This window comes from Mobula hypostoma, chromosome 11 (genome assembly GCF_963921235.1).
Source record: "Mobula hypostoma chromosome 11, sMobHyp1.1, whole genome shotgun sequence".
Lineage (NCBI taxonomy): Eukaryota > Metazoa > Chordata > Chondrichthyes > Myliobatiformes > Myliobatidae > Mobula > Mobula hypostoma.
The window spans coordinates 114,860,733-114,876,883 of record NC_086107.1 but is presented as its reverse complement, the minus strand read 5'-3'; the positions used below and the strand labels follow the sequence as shown (position 1 = coordinate 114,876,883).

At 50.3% G+C, this 16,151-nt stretch overlaps 1 protein-coding gene across 1 annotated transcript in view; it reads right to left on the bottom strand.

The window, feature by feature from the left end:
* srcap (Snf2-related CREBBP activator protein) overlaps window positions 1-16,151 on the bottom strand; it is a 70,471-nt gene that overhangs the window by 3,223 nt on the left and 51,097 nt on the right. Inside the window, exons 21-33 of the mRNA XM_063062973.1 lie at window positions 15,777-16,031; window positions 15,364-15,531; window positions 14,904-15,086; window positions 14,246-14,506; window positions 11,086-11,282; window positions 10,207-10,544; window positions 9,679-9,881; window positions 5,796-5,965; window positions 5,284-5,480; window positions 5,021-5,135; window positions 2,200-2,352; window positions 1,485-1,667; window positions 1,093-1,176 (exon numbers count right to left, since the gene is read on the bottom strand). Coding sequence (XP_062919043.1) covers window positions 1,093-1,176; window positions 1,485-1,667; window positions 2,200-2,352; window positions 5,021-5,135; window positions 5,284-5,480; window positions 5,796-5,965; window positions 9,679-9,881; window positions 10,207-10,544; window positions 11,086-11,282; window positions 14,246-14,506; window positions 14,904-15,086; window positions 15,364-15,531; window positions 15,777-16,031 — 2,507 coding nt within the window. The remainder of the gene's footprint in view (window positions 1-1,092; window positions 1,177-1,484; window positions 1,668-2,199; window positions 2,353-5,020; window positions 5,136-5,283; window positions 5,481-5,795; window positions 5,966-9,678; window positions 9,882-10,206; window positions 10,545-11,085; window positions 11,283-14,245; window positions 14,507-14,903; window positions 15,087-15,363; window positions 15,532-15,776; window positions 16,032-16,151) is intronic.

Below are 16,151 nucleotides of genomic sequence, written 5' to 3'. Positions count from 1 at the left end.
GAGTCCTATCAGATGATTCTTAAAGATGAGTGTCTCTCTGTTCCCCTGTATTATTCCTCACATCACCCACTCTACCACCAGTTGTATCTACGGGAGCTGATAACTCAATAAGGCAATGTCCACTATCAAAGACCCCCACCATCTGGGCCATGCCGTCTTCTCATAGCTCTCATCAGGCTGTAAGTTAAGAAGCCTGAGGACCCATACCATCCATCGGGTTCAGGAATAGGTACTTCCCTTCAAACATCACAGTTGCTGGTGAAAGCAGCAGGCCAGGCAGCATCTCTAGGAAGAGGTACAGTCGACGTTTCGGGCTGAGACCCTTCGTCAGGACTAACTGAGACCCTTCGTTAGGGTCTCGGCCTGAAACGTCGACTGTACCTCTTCCTAGAGATACTGCCTGGCCTGCTGCGTTCACCAGCAACTTTGACGTGCGTTGCTTGAATTTCCAGCATCTGCAGAATTCCTTGTGTTTACTTCCCTTCAAACATTTGATTTGTGAACCACCCTAATCACTGCCTCAGTCTTCAACACTCTGCACTACAATGGACTGTTTTTCTTGTGGATGCTGCTCATCTGATGCCGTGTGTCTGATGTTGCTGCAGGTTCTCAAGTTTTTGCACTGCACATGGATTTGAACATAGGACAAAAATAATCCATAAGATCTCAATACAAGAACTGAATAGACCATTTGGCCCATCGAGTCTGCTACCTCATTCTCCTGCCATCTCCCTGTAACCATTGACACCCTTACTAACCAAGAATGCATTAACCTCCATACTAAATACACCCAAAGGGACCCCACAGTCATCTGTGGCAATAAATTCCAGATTTACTGCTCTCTGGCTAAAGAAATTTCCTCTGATTGCTGACCTAATGGGATGTCCTTTTCCGAGACTGCGCCCACTCCCACTATTGGAAAAACCTTCTGCATATCCACCAACCTAGATCTTTCAGTATTCGATAGATACCAATGACATTCCTCTCATCGTTCTTCAGAGCCCCAAGGGGTACATGCCCAGAGCTATCAAATGCTCCTTGTATGGTAATAATTTGCCTGTCATGCTGGGGAAAGGCTCTAGAGGGGCCTACCTCTGCCTGCTTCAACTCCTCCCTGCTGACGTCTTCCAGCGTGGCTTCCAGGTAGTTCATGGCGTAGCGCTCGATGGGGGTGAGCTGAGGGAAGAGGGGACTCCGTTAGTCTGTGCAAGGAGGCAGTGACTGTGTATCTCCTCTCCCTCCCCATCCCCTGCTTCCTTCTTTGCCCTTTTCCTCCACTTCCTTGCTCAGCCTTGAACAGCTCCTCTCCTTCAGCTTCCCCACAACACATCCTCACCCAAATTCTTCTCCACTTTACCACATCCTCTCCCCTTCACACTCCCTCCCCAGCTCCCTTCATCCTTTCCACACACCTTCACTCTTTTCCCTCTTCCTCCCCAGCCCCCAACCTCCCCATCCCTCTCTCCTCCCTCCCCTTGGATTACCTGCTCCATCAGGGCGGCAATCTCCTGCTCGGCCTTGGACAACTCTTCCTCTTCTTCGCGGGCTGACCCCTCCTCACCCTCCAGAGGGATGTTCTCATTGAACTCCGCCAGGTCCGCCACCTGCTCCGCTTTGGCCAGCGAAGCCGCACGCATGTCCTCCTCGTCCTCTGCCCTGCCCAGTGCCTGGGGTCAGGGAGACAGACTCACCAAGTTGTGGGGCTTGATAAACAGAGACACATCCTAACCCACCCACACTCCCTCGCTCAGCACTCATTAACCAAACACTAGACAGCCAAGGTGATACCATAAATCTGCTCCCCCAGCCAGACATGTATACCACTGGGGGATATCAACCAGATTCTATAGACCATCACACCAGTTAACTATATAGCGTAAACTGCCAGAAAGTCAGCTAGTCTCTGCAGACTACCACACTGCTTCATTAGATGGTATGGTCGGGCAGCAGGTCAACCGTGGGAGGAAACCCACATGGATACGGGGAGAAGTTACAAACTTAGACGCAGTACTAGCATTGAGCGCTGACTCCGAAACTCTGTGAGTTGTAATCGCACCACGCTACCATGGCACCCAACGTACACCAATCAGAAGTGAGTGGGGTGGGGGGAGGCAGTCTCTGTAGACTGCCAGGCACAAAGGACACCAAGCTCGCACTTCGCAAACCAAAGCACTACATCACTCTCCCCCACCCCCTCACCTGTTCCAGGATTTGCGTCTGCTTGGCCGAAACGGAGTCCTCCTCTTCTGGCCGGGGAGTGGGGGGCGGTGGGGGAAGAGGAGGTGGCAGAGGCATCTCTGGCTCCTTCTGGGGCTCTTCTGTCGGGACGTCAAACAGTTCTCGGATGGTTTGCTGGGGGGAGGGGGTGGTTGTGGTGGAAGAAACAGAAGTAAGTGGTTAATCATCTCAGAGAGAAACATCTCTAGGAGGGGCCTGAATTGCAAGATGGCCAAACCCTGAGGTTCCCATCTTCCCCACAGACAGACAACCAGGCAGGATGCAACCTTAAAGCCCTCATACAGGGTGGCAGCCAACAAACATCCATGTGCTTGCACAAGTACCTTGTAAAGGTTTTGTGTCCATTTGTATTGAAGAACCATAAAAAGCATCTTATCCAACACATCAGGGCCTATTCTTTCCATGACTGCAATAAACTGCAGAGTGTTATGACACAGCTCAGCACTTCAAGGAAACCAGCCTCCTCTCCATGGACTCCGTCTACATTCCCTGCTGCCTCAGTAAAGAAGTTGGCATAATCACAACCCCAAACACTTGGACTTTCTCAGATTCATCATCCAGAAGATAAAAAAGCCTGAAAGCACATCCCACCAGGATCAAGTACAGGTGTTACCCTGCTCTCATAAGACTACTACTGAACAGTCTTCGTACAATCAGATGAACTCTTTACTTCCCAAGCAACAAACAGAAAATGCCGGACGAATTTAGGCCAGGCAACGTCTGCGAAAAAAATTACAGTCAATACTGCAGACTGAGTTCTGCCGAAGGGTCTCGGCCTGAACTGTCTTTGGCACTGCCTGGCCTGCTGAGATCCTCCAGCACTTTGTGTATGTTGCTTGGATTTTCAGCATTCGCAGACTTTCTCATGTTTGTGATTTCTGTACCTCCCAATCTACCTCATCATGGCCCTCGCACCTTACTGCCTGCCAGTACTGCACTTTCTCTGTAACATTTATCATGTGTGACGCCAAGCAGAGCTACCGGACGGATGACGCTAATAAGAGAGATAACGGAAGACAATGGAGAAACATTCAAAATGCTAATTAGAGAGAAGAGAGAGATTAACGAGAAAGAAACACAATTCAGATATTGACAGACCGTTTGCTTTGAACCTGAACTGTTTGAAGTTTGATGGACAGGTGATACGCCAGCAGGGGGATAAAAAGAGGTTTGCTAAGGCACGACATGCCACGAGACCCTGGAAAGAGCAGTGTGCCCCCACAAGTTGGTGGAAGTTTGGAGGACTGGTTCGCAGGAATTGGTCAGAGGCTCACGGGGTGTAAAGATACGATCAGTGGGAACCTGGGGTGTGTGTCCGCCCTTGCCTGGGTGCCAGGTTCACCACGGAAGAACGATCGTATCTGGAACGGAGGGGTCACAGTCGGTGACCACAGCGGGATTAGAAGACATCAAAAGGTCTGCCTGAAACCAACTGCATCTCTCTCTCTCTCTCTCCAACGGTACAACAGTGATTACTTCGAACTGCACTAAACTGAGCTGAACTCTGCTTCACTTAAGACTGATCATTTTACCCCTAGACTGCGATACAGCTTGGTTGATTCCTATTACCCTAGTTCTGTCTGTATGTGTGTATTATCATTGCTAACCTGTTACAATTATATCCTTATGATTAGTGTACTGTATTACTTATTTCTTTAATAAAACTTTATTAGTTCCTAGTAATCACATACTCCGAGTGTTCCATTTCTGCTGGTTTGGCAACCCAGTTACGGGGTACGTAACACATTTTACTTTGCAATCGATTTTCCTTTTCTACGTATGTAACCATCTGGCGACAGTGACAAGCTCCAAAAGAAAAGCTTTTCCACTCTATCTTGATACGCACGACAATAATACTGCACCATTCTTTTTAAACATGTTAATTCTTCTGGCATCTCGTTCTATCTGCCCACCACTCTTTTGATGAAATATTTGCCACTCAGGTTCCTTTCAAATCTTTTCACCTCTCACCTTAAAACCAGTACCTTCTGGTTTTGGACTCCCCACCCCGGGGAAAAGACTATAAGCATCCACTTTTCTAGTACCTGCCCTGCCGGTGACAAGACACTGCAGAGGGCTGTGGACACACCTCAGAACATCGCGGAAACCAGCCTCTCCTCCGTGGACTCTGTCTACTCTTCAGTATGTAAGATGAATGTTTCACTGAATCTTGGTAGACACGACAATAATACACCATTATCAACGCCGTAAATGTCGAGGAGGTCACCCCTCGGCCTGTCCAGTCTCTCCTAGGGGAAAATAGGGGGCTATGCAGGAGGGAAAGTGTTACACTGATCTTGTAGGTTAAAAAGTCTGCACATCATGGGCCTTGAGGCCTATATTACACTCTTCTAATGCTTGTAATTTAAGCCCTCAAGTCCCAGCAACATCCTAGCGAATCTTTTCTGCACCTGGTTTGTAACAGGGTTGAGCAGAACTGCAGACAACAGTCTGCCCGAAGCCTCCCCAACATCTTGTATAGCTGTAACACTAATATTCAGAGCTCTCGACCAACGTAGACAAGTGTGCAAAGTGCTTTCTTCAGTCTGATACAAATTTATCTAACTCTACTGTCCCGAATTATGAAGGGATCCAGGATTCTCCCCTGACAACTGTAGGAAGAGAGGCTGCAGCTGCACAAAGCATCTGCGGCAGGGGGAATGGACAGTTGATATTCCGGGTCAAGACCCTTCACCTGGACCGAAACCAGAAAACGGATTTTCCGGCGCTTTGCATGCCAAACCCCAGATGTCAGTTGCCTCTGCCCCCACCCTCTGTTTACCTCCTTGAAGAAGGCAGTGGTGAAGTTGCCCCCTTCGATGGCTAGGTCCCCCAGCATCCGCTTCTGGTTGGCCTTCTTCAAGATGTTCTCCTCCACGGTACGGTCACTTATCAGCCTGGAGTGGGAGGGAGAGAGAAGTTCACTGGAAGAAGCAAACGGCACATGCTTTCTCCCCCACCCCTCCTCTCCACCCTCATCCCCTCCCTTCCACTCTCTGCACTCCAGCGCCTCCCATTTTTTGCCCTCCCTCTCGGACCTCACACCTGTAGATGTGGACATCTCTGGTCTGGCCGATGCGGTGACACCGATCCTGGGCCTGGGCATCCATGGTGGGGTTCCAGTCACTGTCGTAGAAGAGCACAGTGTCTGCCCCGGTCAGATTCACCCCCACCCCGCCGCTCCGCGTGGAGAGGATGAAGCAGAAGATGCGCTTGTCGGCATTGAAGCGGTCCATCAGGATCTGCGGTGGGGGAGGGGGAGAGAGAAAACAATCTCACAGTCAGACCCAGGCCATACTACTGACTCCAGTCCAGTCCTTGGATAGACCGCTCCCATCCAGTCCCTGGAATGAGCGCTCCGGTCTAGTCTAAACCATTGCAGCAGTCCAGTAAACAGACAGACAGCTCCCCAACTCAATTTACACCACTCCAGTCCGGTCCATTCTAACCCAACATTGCTAAGTATGAACAACACAGCAAGATCCCGAAGCACAGCACGCGGGTCCCAGGGACAGGCGACAAGCCCCCGGAGGACCCGCAGGGGGCGCTGCCCTCACCTGGCGCTGCTCCACCCTGGTGCTACCATCCAGCCGCAGGTAGATGTGGCCATGGAAGTTGAGGAACTGCTCCAGCACGTCCAGCATGCGCGTCATCTGGGTGAAGAGAAGCACCCGGTGTCCCTCGGCCTTCAGCCGCCGCAGCAGGGGGTCCAGGACCTGCAGCTTCCCTGTGGGGGGGATGGGGGTCAGAAGGGTTAGAGGAGTGCAGCAACAGAGACAAGAAAGAGTGCAGGAGCAGAGGACAGTCAGACAGACTTTTACACAACCCTATGGCAAAACCTGCAGAATCCTTTCCCCAGTACCTGGGCTCTCAAAAAAAGGCTCCCCTCTTTACCCTCACTCAAATTTACAAGTCTGTTTATGCCTCTGAAAAGTAGTGATTGTATCTGATTTCACCACCTCTGGCAAAGCTCTGCAGGTACCGACCACTCTCTGTGATGCTGACCTTGCACAGCTCCTTTCAGCTTACTCTAAACCTTGACCCTGACTTAAACCATGTTTCGACTTTGACGAGATTCTGACTACCCATTCTACCTTTGCCATCATTCCATGGAGAACAACCCCAGCCTCACCCACCTCCTCCCCCTCCCGCCGGGTAAATAAACTCCTCCAATCAAGGTGACAAATTCACTCAGTCTCCAAATTAGAGTCAGAGGACATGCATTTAAGGCAACTGCAGGGAAGTCAAGAGGTAGGTGGGGGATGCCTGAAACATTGTGGGTTGTGACGGTAGAAGCAGATACATTAAGGACATCTAGGAGACTATTGCGCACATGAAAGAAAAATGAAAGGTTCTGGGCTGTGTAGGAGGGAAAAGATCATGGAGTAAATTTATGAAAGTCAGCACATCATGTTGTGCTGTACCATGCGGCACGGTTCCATCCTGAAACATGAATTTAATAGAAGTCAAAGAACATGATCTATAAGGAAAGGCTGCACAGTATGAGTCTGTTTTTGAATCCCCAACCCCAAGGAAGAAGACTTGTGGACATCCAACCTGATGGGTTTTATCCCCCTCTGCATCAGCCCAAGAGGAAGTGAATAAGGCCCTCCCCATTGAGCTCAGGAGCTGCAAGGTAATGTGGCAGCTCAGCTCCATAAAACTGGTCAGACCGCACTTGGGAGTATTGTGTTCACTTCTGATTGCCTCATTATAGGAAGGCTGTGGAAGCGTCAGAGGAGGTGTAGAGGAAATTTACTAGTGTGATGTCCGGATTAGAAAGCACGTCCTATGATGAAAGGTTGGGCAATTCTCTAAGGATCAGGCAACTTGATAGAGCTGTATAAGAAGATTAGAGACATAGATTGAGTAGACAGCCAGCTCCTTGCTCTCAGGATAGAAATGGCTACTAAAACATTTACAATAGAAATGGTAATGTAATTGGGGGGGGGGGAAACGACAGAGTGAGTGTGAGTATGTGTGTGATTATATATACGTATGTGTGTATATCTATATCTATCTCTCTCTCTCTCTATATATATATATACACACACACACACACATATATATATACACATACACACACACACACATATATACACATACACACACACACACATATATACACATACACACACACACACATATATACACACACACACACACACATATATCTATCTATCTATCTCCATACCTGCCAGGACTGCAGGTAGAGGCAGGAACATGGCTGATCGTGGAGTAGGTTTATAAAGGTCAGCACAACATTATGAGCTGAAGGGTCCAAACTGTGCTGTTCTATGCTTGTATCATGTTTGTATCTTGCCTTATAAGCATCTAACTTTGATGAGCTGGGCTAGTTTAAGCGCCTGCCAACCCAGCCTCCCAGAACAGGTGCCCTTTCCCCAAATTTGGTGCTCAATAGTTCCTGTGATGCCACAGGATACTCAGTACCTTCCTCCTGCCAGTGCAGATTACACTCAAACAGGTGGGCATCTCAGCAGCTGCTCTGACATGCAAGATCACAAGAGGCCACAGAGAGTTGTAGTCTCAGCCAGCTCCATCATGGGCACAACCCTCCCCACCAAGGACAACATCTTCAAGAGCTGGTGCCTCCAAGAAGGCTGCATCCATCCCTAAGGTCCCTCACTATCCAGGCCATGCTCCCTCTCATTACCGCCATGAGGGGAGGGAGAGCAGTCTGAAATCCCACGCTCAGCAGATTCAGGAACAGCCCCTTCCCCTCTGCCATCAGATTTCTCAACGGCCCATGAACCTACCTGGTCATTCCTCTGTTGCATTATTTATTTGCAAAAGACTAGAAAAGTGTGTAGAAATATCTGGCCCCCATACCTCTGTTCACATAAATTAGTATTACAACCAGGGATTTTGATCAATATACTTGAGATTTTTTAGTTGTGAATTACATGCTTTTTTAAAAAAAACAGGAGCCCCCCCCCCCCAAAAAAGAGAAAATTGTAAAGCAAAAACTGGAATGTCAGCAGTTCAATAGTATTCATCCCCCGTTGCTCGGTACGTAACTGAACCACCTCTCACAGGTATTACAGACAGTAACTCACTGTCATAAAAATCCACAGATGCTGGAAATCCAAAGCAACACACAAACGCTGGAGGAACTCAGCAGGTCAGGCAGCATCTATGGAAAAGAGTAAACAGAAGGGTCTCGGCCCAAACCTCCAATGTTTACTCTTTTTCATAGATGCTGCCTGGCCCGCTGAGTTTCTCCAGCACTTTGTATACTACAGCCAGTAGTCTTTTTGGCTAAGTCTCTATTAGCTTTGCACAACTTGACAGAGCAAGATTTTCCCATTCCTTGTAAAAAAAAATCACTCAAGCTGTACCAGGTTAGTTGGGACCAGTGGTGGACAGCAGTCTTGAGGTCTTGCCAGAGATGTTCAATCGGGTTAAGGTCAGGACTCTGGGCCACTCAAGGACATCAATTTTCTTGTAATATTCATTTATGTGAACAAAGGGTTGGCAGCTGAATACTTTTTAACGGCCCCATATAAAAGAAAGGACGTAATGCTGAGACTTTATAACTTATTAGTCAGACAGTATTTGGGGTATTGAGATTAGTCTTGGGCCCCATATCCAAGAAAGGATGAGCTAGCAATGGAAAATGTCCACAGGTGGTTCAGACTTTATCCCCGTTTGATGGCTCTGGGCCAAAACTTGCTGATGATTAGAAATATGATGGGGTGTTGTGTATTTTACATTTCAATAACATTTGAGTAATATTGTAAATACATTGTTTAAGCATTCTTGTTTACATAATAAATGAGTTATATGTAAAAGTACGTAAATGGTATACATCATCATGCCACTATGTAATATGCAGATACCTCATTAAAGTAAAACAAATTGGCTCGCTCTTTTCCTTTCAATTAGTTTTTTTGTGAGTTACAAAATATTACTGGGGGGGCAGGGGGGAAGAGGTGAAATCTCAATGAAACCTACCAAATATTCAAAGTCATGGATAGAGTGGACATGGAGACAATGCTTCCTATAGTGTAGTACCAGAAAGCACAGCCACAGAATAGAAGGGCATTACTTTAGAACAGAGATGAGGAGGAATTTCTTTAGCCAGAGGTTGGTGAATCTGTGGAATTAATTTCTCTCAGATGCCTGTGGGGGCCAAGTCATTGGGTATATCTAAGGCAGAGCTTAATAGGTTTGTGATTAGTAAGGACTAGAAAGGTCATGGGAAGAAGGCAGGGGAATGCAGTTGAGAGAGAAAATATATCAGCCATGATCAAACAGGGGAGCAGATGATATCAACCAAATGACGTAATTCTGCTCTTATGGACCAGGGCCCATTCCCGAGGAATCCTCGAGTACACCATGAACAACTCAACTTTCGAGACTCAGAGTTCTCCTCAAACCCCTCCCATTCAGGAGCATTCACAACAGAACACCACTCACCGCAGTCGTACTGAATAAGACGGAGGTCGGGGAACTGCGTTCTCATGTTGGAGATGATGCGGTGAAGCCGAGCAGTACGAGGGGCGAGCTTCTGGTGCAGGCTCTCAGCAAGAAGCAGTTGCCGGTGATGGTCCGAGGGGGGAGGGTGGGAGACGTGCATCCGGATGGGTGGGGCCTCCACGGGAGGTATAACGAAGATGAACCTGCGGATCAGGACAGGCAGAGAGTTGGACTCCCTCCACTCCGCCCATCATACACCACCCCAACCCCCACCCCCAGGGTCAGGCACAGAGTGAAGCTCCCTTCATATTATCCCATCACACACTCCCAGGGTCAGACACAGGGTGAGCCTCCCTCCATACTGTCCAATTACAAACTCCCGAGATCAGAGAAGGCGAACCTCCCTCCATACTGTCTCATTACATACTCCTGGGGTCAGACACAGAGTGAAGCTCCCTCCACACTGTCCCATCACAGACATCAGGTTCAGACATAGAGTGAGGCTCCCTCCCACCACCCCACACCCACCTATCGATGACGTCCCCCAGTTGCTCGATCCTCTCCTCAGGGTTGCGTACAGCTCTGTCCAGCGCTGACGTGGTCCTCCAGTACGCCTCAGGACCCCGCTTTTCCTGCCCTGTTTGTGCTGCCAGACAGTGGGCGTAGCCCAGTCCCCGCCAGCGATCCGCCCCACCACTCCCCTCCTCGGTCGGGGCTTGAGGAGGGGGCCCATGGGTGGTAAGATTGCAGAGCCGCAGGAGCTCGGTGCCATAGACAGGACACATGGAGCAGCGACGCTCGTTCAGTGCGTGGATTCGCTCCAGTCGTTCCTTCCGATGCTGGAGCCTCTTCTGTTCAAGCGACTCCTGTACAGGTGGGAGGGGATCAGTGTGGTTAGGGGGTAGAGTTGTGTATCAATCCCAAACTAATCCCACTGCCCTGCTCTCTCCCCGTAGCTCCGTATCAGTTCCCAAACTAATCCCACTGACCTGCTCTCTCACAACATCCATGTGTCAGTCCCTAACCTAATCCCACTGATCCACTCTCTACCCATAGCCTACTTTGATCCCCTAGATAGGTCTCTTTAACCTGCCCAGCAGCCATATTGTGATGGTTGACATAGGAATCACAGCTGGGGGGGGGGGGGGGGGGCATTCCTGACAGCCACATTGTGACCGACATAGAAAATCAAAGCTGAGGGTGGGTCTCTTTAAGCAGGTTTGGCAGCCATATCATGACTATTGACATAGAAAACAACAGCTGACGGGGGAGTGGGGGGAGGGGGATATTTAACCAGTCCCAGCAGCCATATTGTGACTGTTGACATAGGAAATACAGCTGAGGGCAGTCCTGGCGGCCACACTTCGACGGCCGAAATGGGAAATGACTGAGAGTGCAGCTACTTACCAGTCGATAGGGAGACTTGGCGAGCTGGGCCACCTGTCGCCTTGGTCTCAGCGCCGCCAATGAGGTAGATGCAATCGGCTGGGCGGGAGCGGGAGCAGGGGGTGCGGCACACACTGGCCGTAGGGTGGGCAGCTCTGTGTCTTCCTTCTCTGCTGGTCCAGCCCCAGAGACCACCAGCCGCGTCACGGTGGGAGCAGCTGCAGAGAGAGAAGGGAAGAGCTATTAACTCTAGTTAAGTTTTCAAGACTTCCCCACCAAGTCTACACCACTGCAACATCGTGGAACTGATCCCTGCTGATCGCAAACACACATACACAGAAGCATATGTCCTTCACCTCGGCCATTCGACCACCTGCTGCAACGGTATATGGATTACAAGTGGTTGTTTCTGGAGTGGCAAAAGCTGAGGGAAAACCTGATGGAGGTTTGTAAGATTATGAGAAGCATAGTTTGGGAGCTGTTATCTTTCCCACCACAGGCTGGAATGTTTAGTACTGGAAGTGTTGAGGTTTACAGCTGAGGGGTCACAGATTGAAAAGACATCTGGAGAATTGCATTAAATTCCGGTCGTCCCATTACAGCAAGGGTGTGAAGGCTTCAGACAGGGTGCAAGACGAGTTCACCAGGATGCTGTCTGAATTAGGGTCATGTCATGAGCTATAAGGAAAAAATGATGAAGGCCCAATTCCCCGACTGTGGGGAGGGTGATCGTCTCCATTAACATTATTCACGACCCTGATTTAAAAAACTCTATAAGGTCACTGCTCAGCACCTTTCAGTACAGGAGAACCAGACCTCGTCTCTCCTTATAATTCATGTCCTCATCTCCCGTTACCACCCTGGCGAATGTTTCCTGCATCCTTTCCACCATAATGACAATCTGTAGGTCATGTGAAGATCTGAGAGAAGGTGGTGTATGACACGCTGATCTTCGTCAATCAGGACACCGAGTACAGGAGTTGGAATTTATGCTGCAGTTGTACAAGACGTTGGTGAGGCAACATTTGGGGTAATGCATTCAGTTTTGGTCATCCTGCTATAGGAAAGATGCCACGATGCTGGTAAGAGTACAGAGGAGACTTACAAGGATGTTGCCGGAACTCAAAGGGCTGAGATATGGAGAAAGGCTGAGCAGGTTGGAACTCAGAATTTAGGAGAGTGAGAAGACACCTTACAGAGATGAATAAACCCACGAGGGGCACAGGTAGGGTGAATGCATACAATCTTCCTCCTCCACTGTTGGAAAATCAAGAAACAGAGAGCACAAGTTAAAGGTGAGAGGGGAGAGATTTAATCGGGATCTAAAGGGAAACTTTTTCACGCAGGTGGGATGAGCTGCAAGAGGAAGTGGTTAGAGATGGGTACATTAACAACATTTAAAAGGAACTTGGACAGGAAAGATTTTGGGGAATACGGACCAAAGCGGACAAATGGGCAATCTAGGTCGACTGGCATGGACGAATTGGGCCACAGGGTCCCTTTCTGTTCTGCCTATTACAGAAATGTAAGAGATGAACATAGTGACAAGATATGGGTAGCTGTCTTGGGTAAAAGTTTGTTTACAGATAGTTCTCAATAAATAGAACATAGCACAAGCACTATCTATAATTAACTTACAAACTGTCATTAACCTGGAGATCAGACAGAAAAATTCACGAAAACTGGATGTGGTGTATGTGGATTTCAATAAGGCGTTCGACAAGATTCCCCAGGGTAAGGGTAGGGTCAGGAGACATGAGATCCACGGAAAATTGGCCATGTGAATTCAGGAATGGTTTGCGCATTGAAAGATAGAATGTATTCTGCCTGGAAGTTGGTGATCACAGGGATCTGTTCTGGTACTTCTGCTCTGTGTGATTTTTATAAATAACTTGGATGAGAAAGTGGGAACTTGATAGAATGCAAAGCTGGACAGAGTAGTGGCAGATGGAAGAACAGAGGAATCTTGGCGTCCACAGACCCTTCAAAGTATCCATGCAAGTTGATGGAATGGATAAGAAGGCTTACGGTGTTTTTTATTAGTCAGATCGAGTTCAAGTTGCTTTGAGCTCTTAGGGCTTTTCTCTTTGGAACAAAGGAGGATGAGAGGTGACTTGATAGAGGTGTGTAAAAGATGATACACCTATTATAAGATGGTTATAAAAATAGATAGAGTGGACAGCCAGAGTCTTTCTCCAGGGCGGAAATAACCAATCCAAGAGGGCATAATTTTAAAGTGATGGGAGACAAGTATGGGGGGGGGGGGGCTGTCAGAGGTAGGTTTTCTTACACAGAGAGTCGTGGGTGTGTGAAATGCCCTGCCAAAAGTGGTAGAGGCAACTACATTAGGGATATTTAAGACTCTTAAATAAGCACATTGATGAAAGAAAAATGGAGGGCTTTGTAGAAGGAAAGCATTAGATTTATTATGGAGCGAGTTAAGGTCAGCACAACATTTTGGGGTAAAGGGTCTGTACTGTGCTGTACTGTCCTATGGACTACAATATTACCAGGAGCGGAGGGCTTGACTCATCAGGGAGATGCTGCAATTATTTTCTCTTTAGTGGAAACCTTCAGGGAAGATTCACTGCATTTAGCCAAGGCAGTGGTGGGAGCAGTCCCAGAGAGCTGTGGGCAATCTCCTTGCGGAAAGATGGAAGTTTAGAGAAGAGGGACTCATCTGACAGGTCAGATACAAGGATGGGGAGAGCACATGGCAATTTCCTCAAAGGCTGGGGGAGTACTGTGTATGGATCTGCTCAGCAAACCATAGGAAGCTGTGACCCATGGTTTGGCGGTCTTCAAGTGATTTCTGTCCCCATCTCCGGGTGGGTCAGTTGGAATCTGGAATGCATGGCTGGACAGGGACTGAGAGTCTCACGGTTTAGCAGCACTTGAATCACCGAGGCAGAGCAGGGCTCTTTGCCAGCACTGGGAAATGGGATCAGCGCAGCTGTGTGGTTGTTGTACAACACATATGGGGGGAGCCAAGGGGCTTGTTTCTGTGCTGCACTGTGATACAACAGTCACTGGACTGGGGGGAGTGGGAAGTAATCAGCAGATGTGAACAAGTATGTGGGTGTGTGTTGTTTGTGCGTGGACAAACTCCACCCATGGAAGTGGAGAGTACACATAGTAGGCCCACTCTCCCACCCCTCTGCTACCACCTCTCGCGCCCTACCTTGCTCAGCGGTGACGGGGGGAGCCTGGACCACACGCAGCACAGGGCGATGGGCGAGACCAGGTGGGGGGGTGCCGAGGGGCAGCTGGGCCCGGGTTGGTGGGATGGGGGTGGCGGGCTGCAGGCGGGTGGCGGGCTGCAGACGGGTGGCGGGGATGGGCAGTGGTCGGGGCTGAGGAAGGGGCAGCGGGAGGCAATCCTTGGGCGCCTGACGCACCACGATCTTCACCACGCCAGAGCTGGTCACCACAGAGCCGGGCACTGGAGAGAGAAGAAAACAGGGTGAGTTCGTTAGGGCTAATCAACACCTCCTCCCACAGGCCCCATTCTGCTGCCTTCCACCTTCCCCGAGTTGCTCTGACCTTCCTGCAACGTGAGCTGTCCTCCCTCCCTCCCCAACCAGGTTACCATTACCCTCTCTCCTCACTCCTTCAGGTCAACCTCCTTCCACTCTGTCTTGCCTCTCCGCCACGCACATTAACTCACCCTCTCTCCCTCCACCTTGCACCTCTGTCCTCCCTCCCCGATTCCACCAACTGCAGCCTCAATCACCACTCTACCCTGACCCCCATCACATACTAACCATTTCATCATGCCTCCCTCTCCACCCCACCACTGCCGCTGTACCACGCTGCCAATCTTCCCCAGCCCTCAGTACCTGGAGTGGCGTTGAGTGGGACGCTGAGACGAGCCGGAGCAGAGGACACAGCGGGGTGGGGAACAGACACGGCTTGCAGTGTGGGCTGACCACTTGGCTGGGCCATGGCCTGGATCAGGGCCAGCTGAGTGGGCTGTCCCACGAGGTGGTGGGTCCCACCAGATACCAGGTGGACCACGTTCCCTGTAAGGAGAGACAAACAGTGAGAGGAGGCCGGGGTGGGGGGAGGGGGAGGGAGAGGGGAGACGACTGGTGATGGAAGGGTGGTGGGAGGATAGAGCAGACAGAGGGCATGGAGGTGGAGAAAGTAGGGGCATGAGTGGGAAAAGGAAGTGAGCAGACGGAAGCAGGAGAAAGAGAGAATAGGGAGGTGGGGGTAGAAGGGAAAGGAAGGAAGGAATAACATTGGGACGGAGTGAGGAAAGGAGGTTTCCCTCCTCAACCCCACCCCTAGACTCACCTTGCAGCTGCCGGGGTGGTGCAGTCCCCAGAGGCCGGAGGGGGGTCCCAGCCAGCGTTAGCTTGTTGCCCTGGATCTGGAAGGTGAGAGGTTTACTGCCCGGGGTGGGGACTGGCTGCTGACGGCTGCTCAGTGATGCCAGCTGCCCAATACTGACCACCTCTCCCGCTGGTTGGCACAGGGCAGAGGAAAACACATATCATTGGAGTGTTCAACCCCCAAATTCCCTCCCTGCAACCCATCCAACGCACTCCTCCACCATCATCAACCCCTCCTCCCCATCTTCTCTTCTTGCTGCCCTCTACCCCACTCCCTCCTCCAGGCTCACTCTCCCTTCACCTCCCCCACTTCACCATCTCCCTCCTCACTGCTCCCCACCACCCCAGCCCCCCACCTCAGTCCCTGGTACTCACTGGGCAGTCGGGCCTGCATGTCGGGGGAGAGGATGAGGCGCTGAGGGAGGGGTCCACTTGCCCCTGTCTGCACCGTGTATCCAGCCAGGGGCTGGGGGCCACGCACGGCCGGGGTCACCCTCAATGCCTGTACAGGCACCGGCCTCACCCCCACCCCCAGACTAACTGAGGGAGGGGGCGGCTGGAGAGCGGCCCCCAGCACTGGAGTTCGTGGGGGTGCCACCACCTGAGGGAGGGACAGCGGAGACGGCATTCCTGAGGGGTGAGGGAAGGAAAGGGAGAGGGAGGAAGAGGAGATGGGAGATGGGGACGAGGGAGAGGTAAGGGGAAGGAAAAGGGAGAGGGATAAGGGAAGGGGGTGGGGGAAAACAGAGA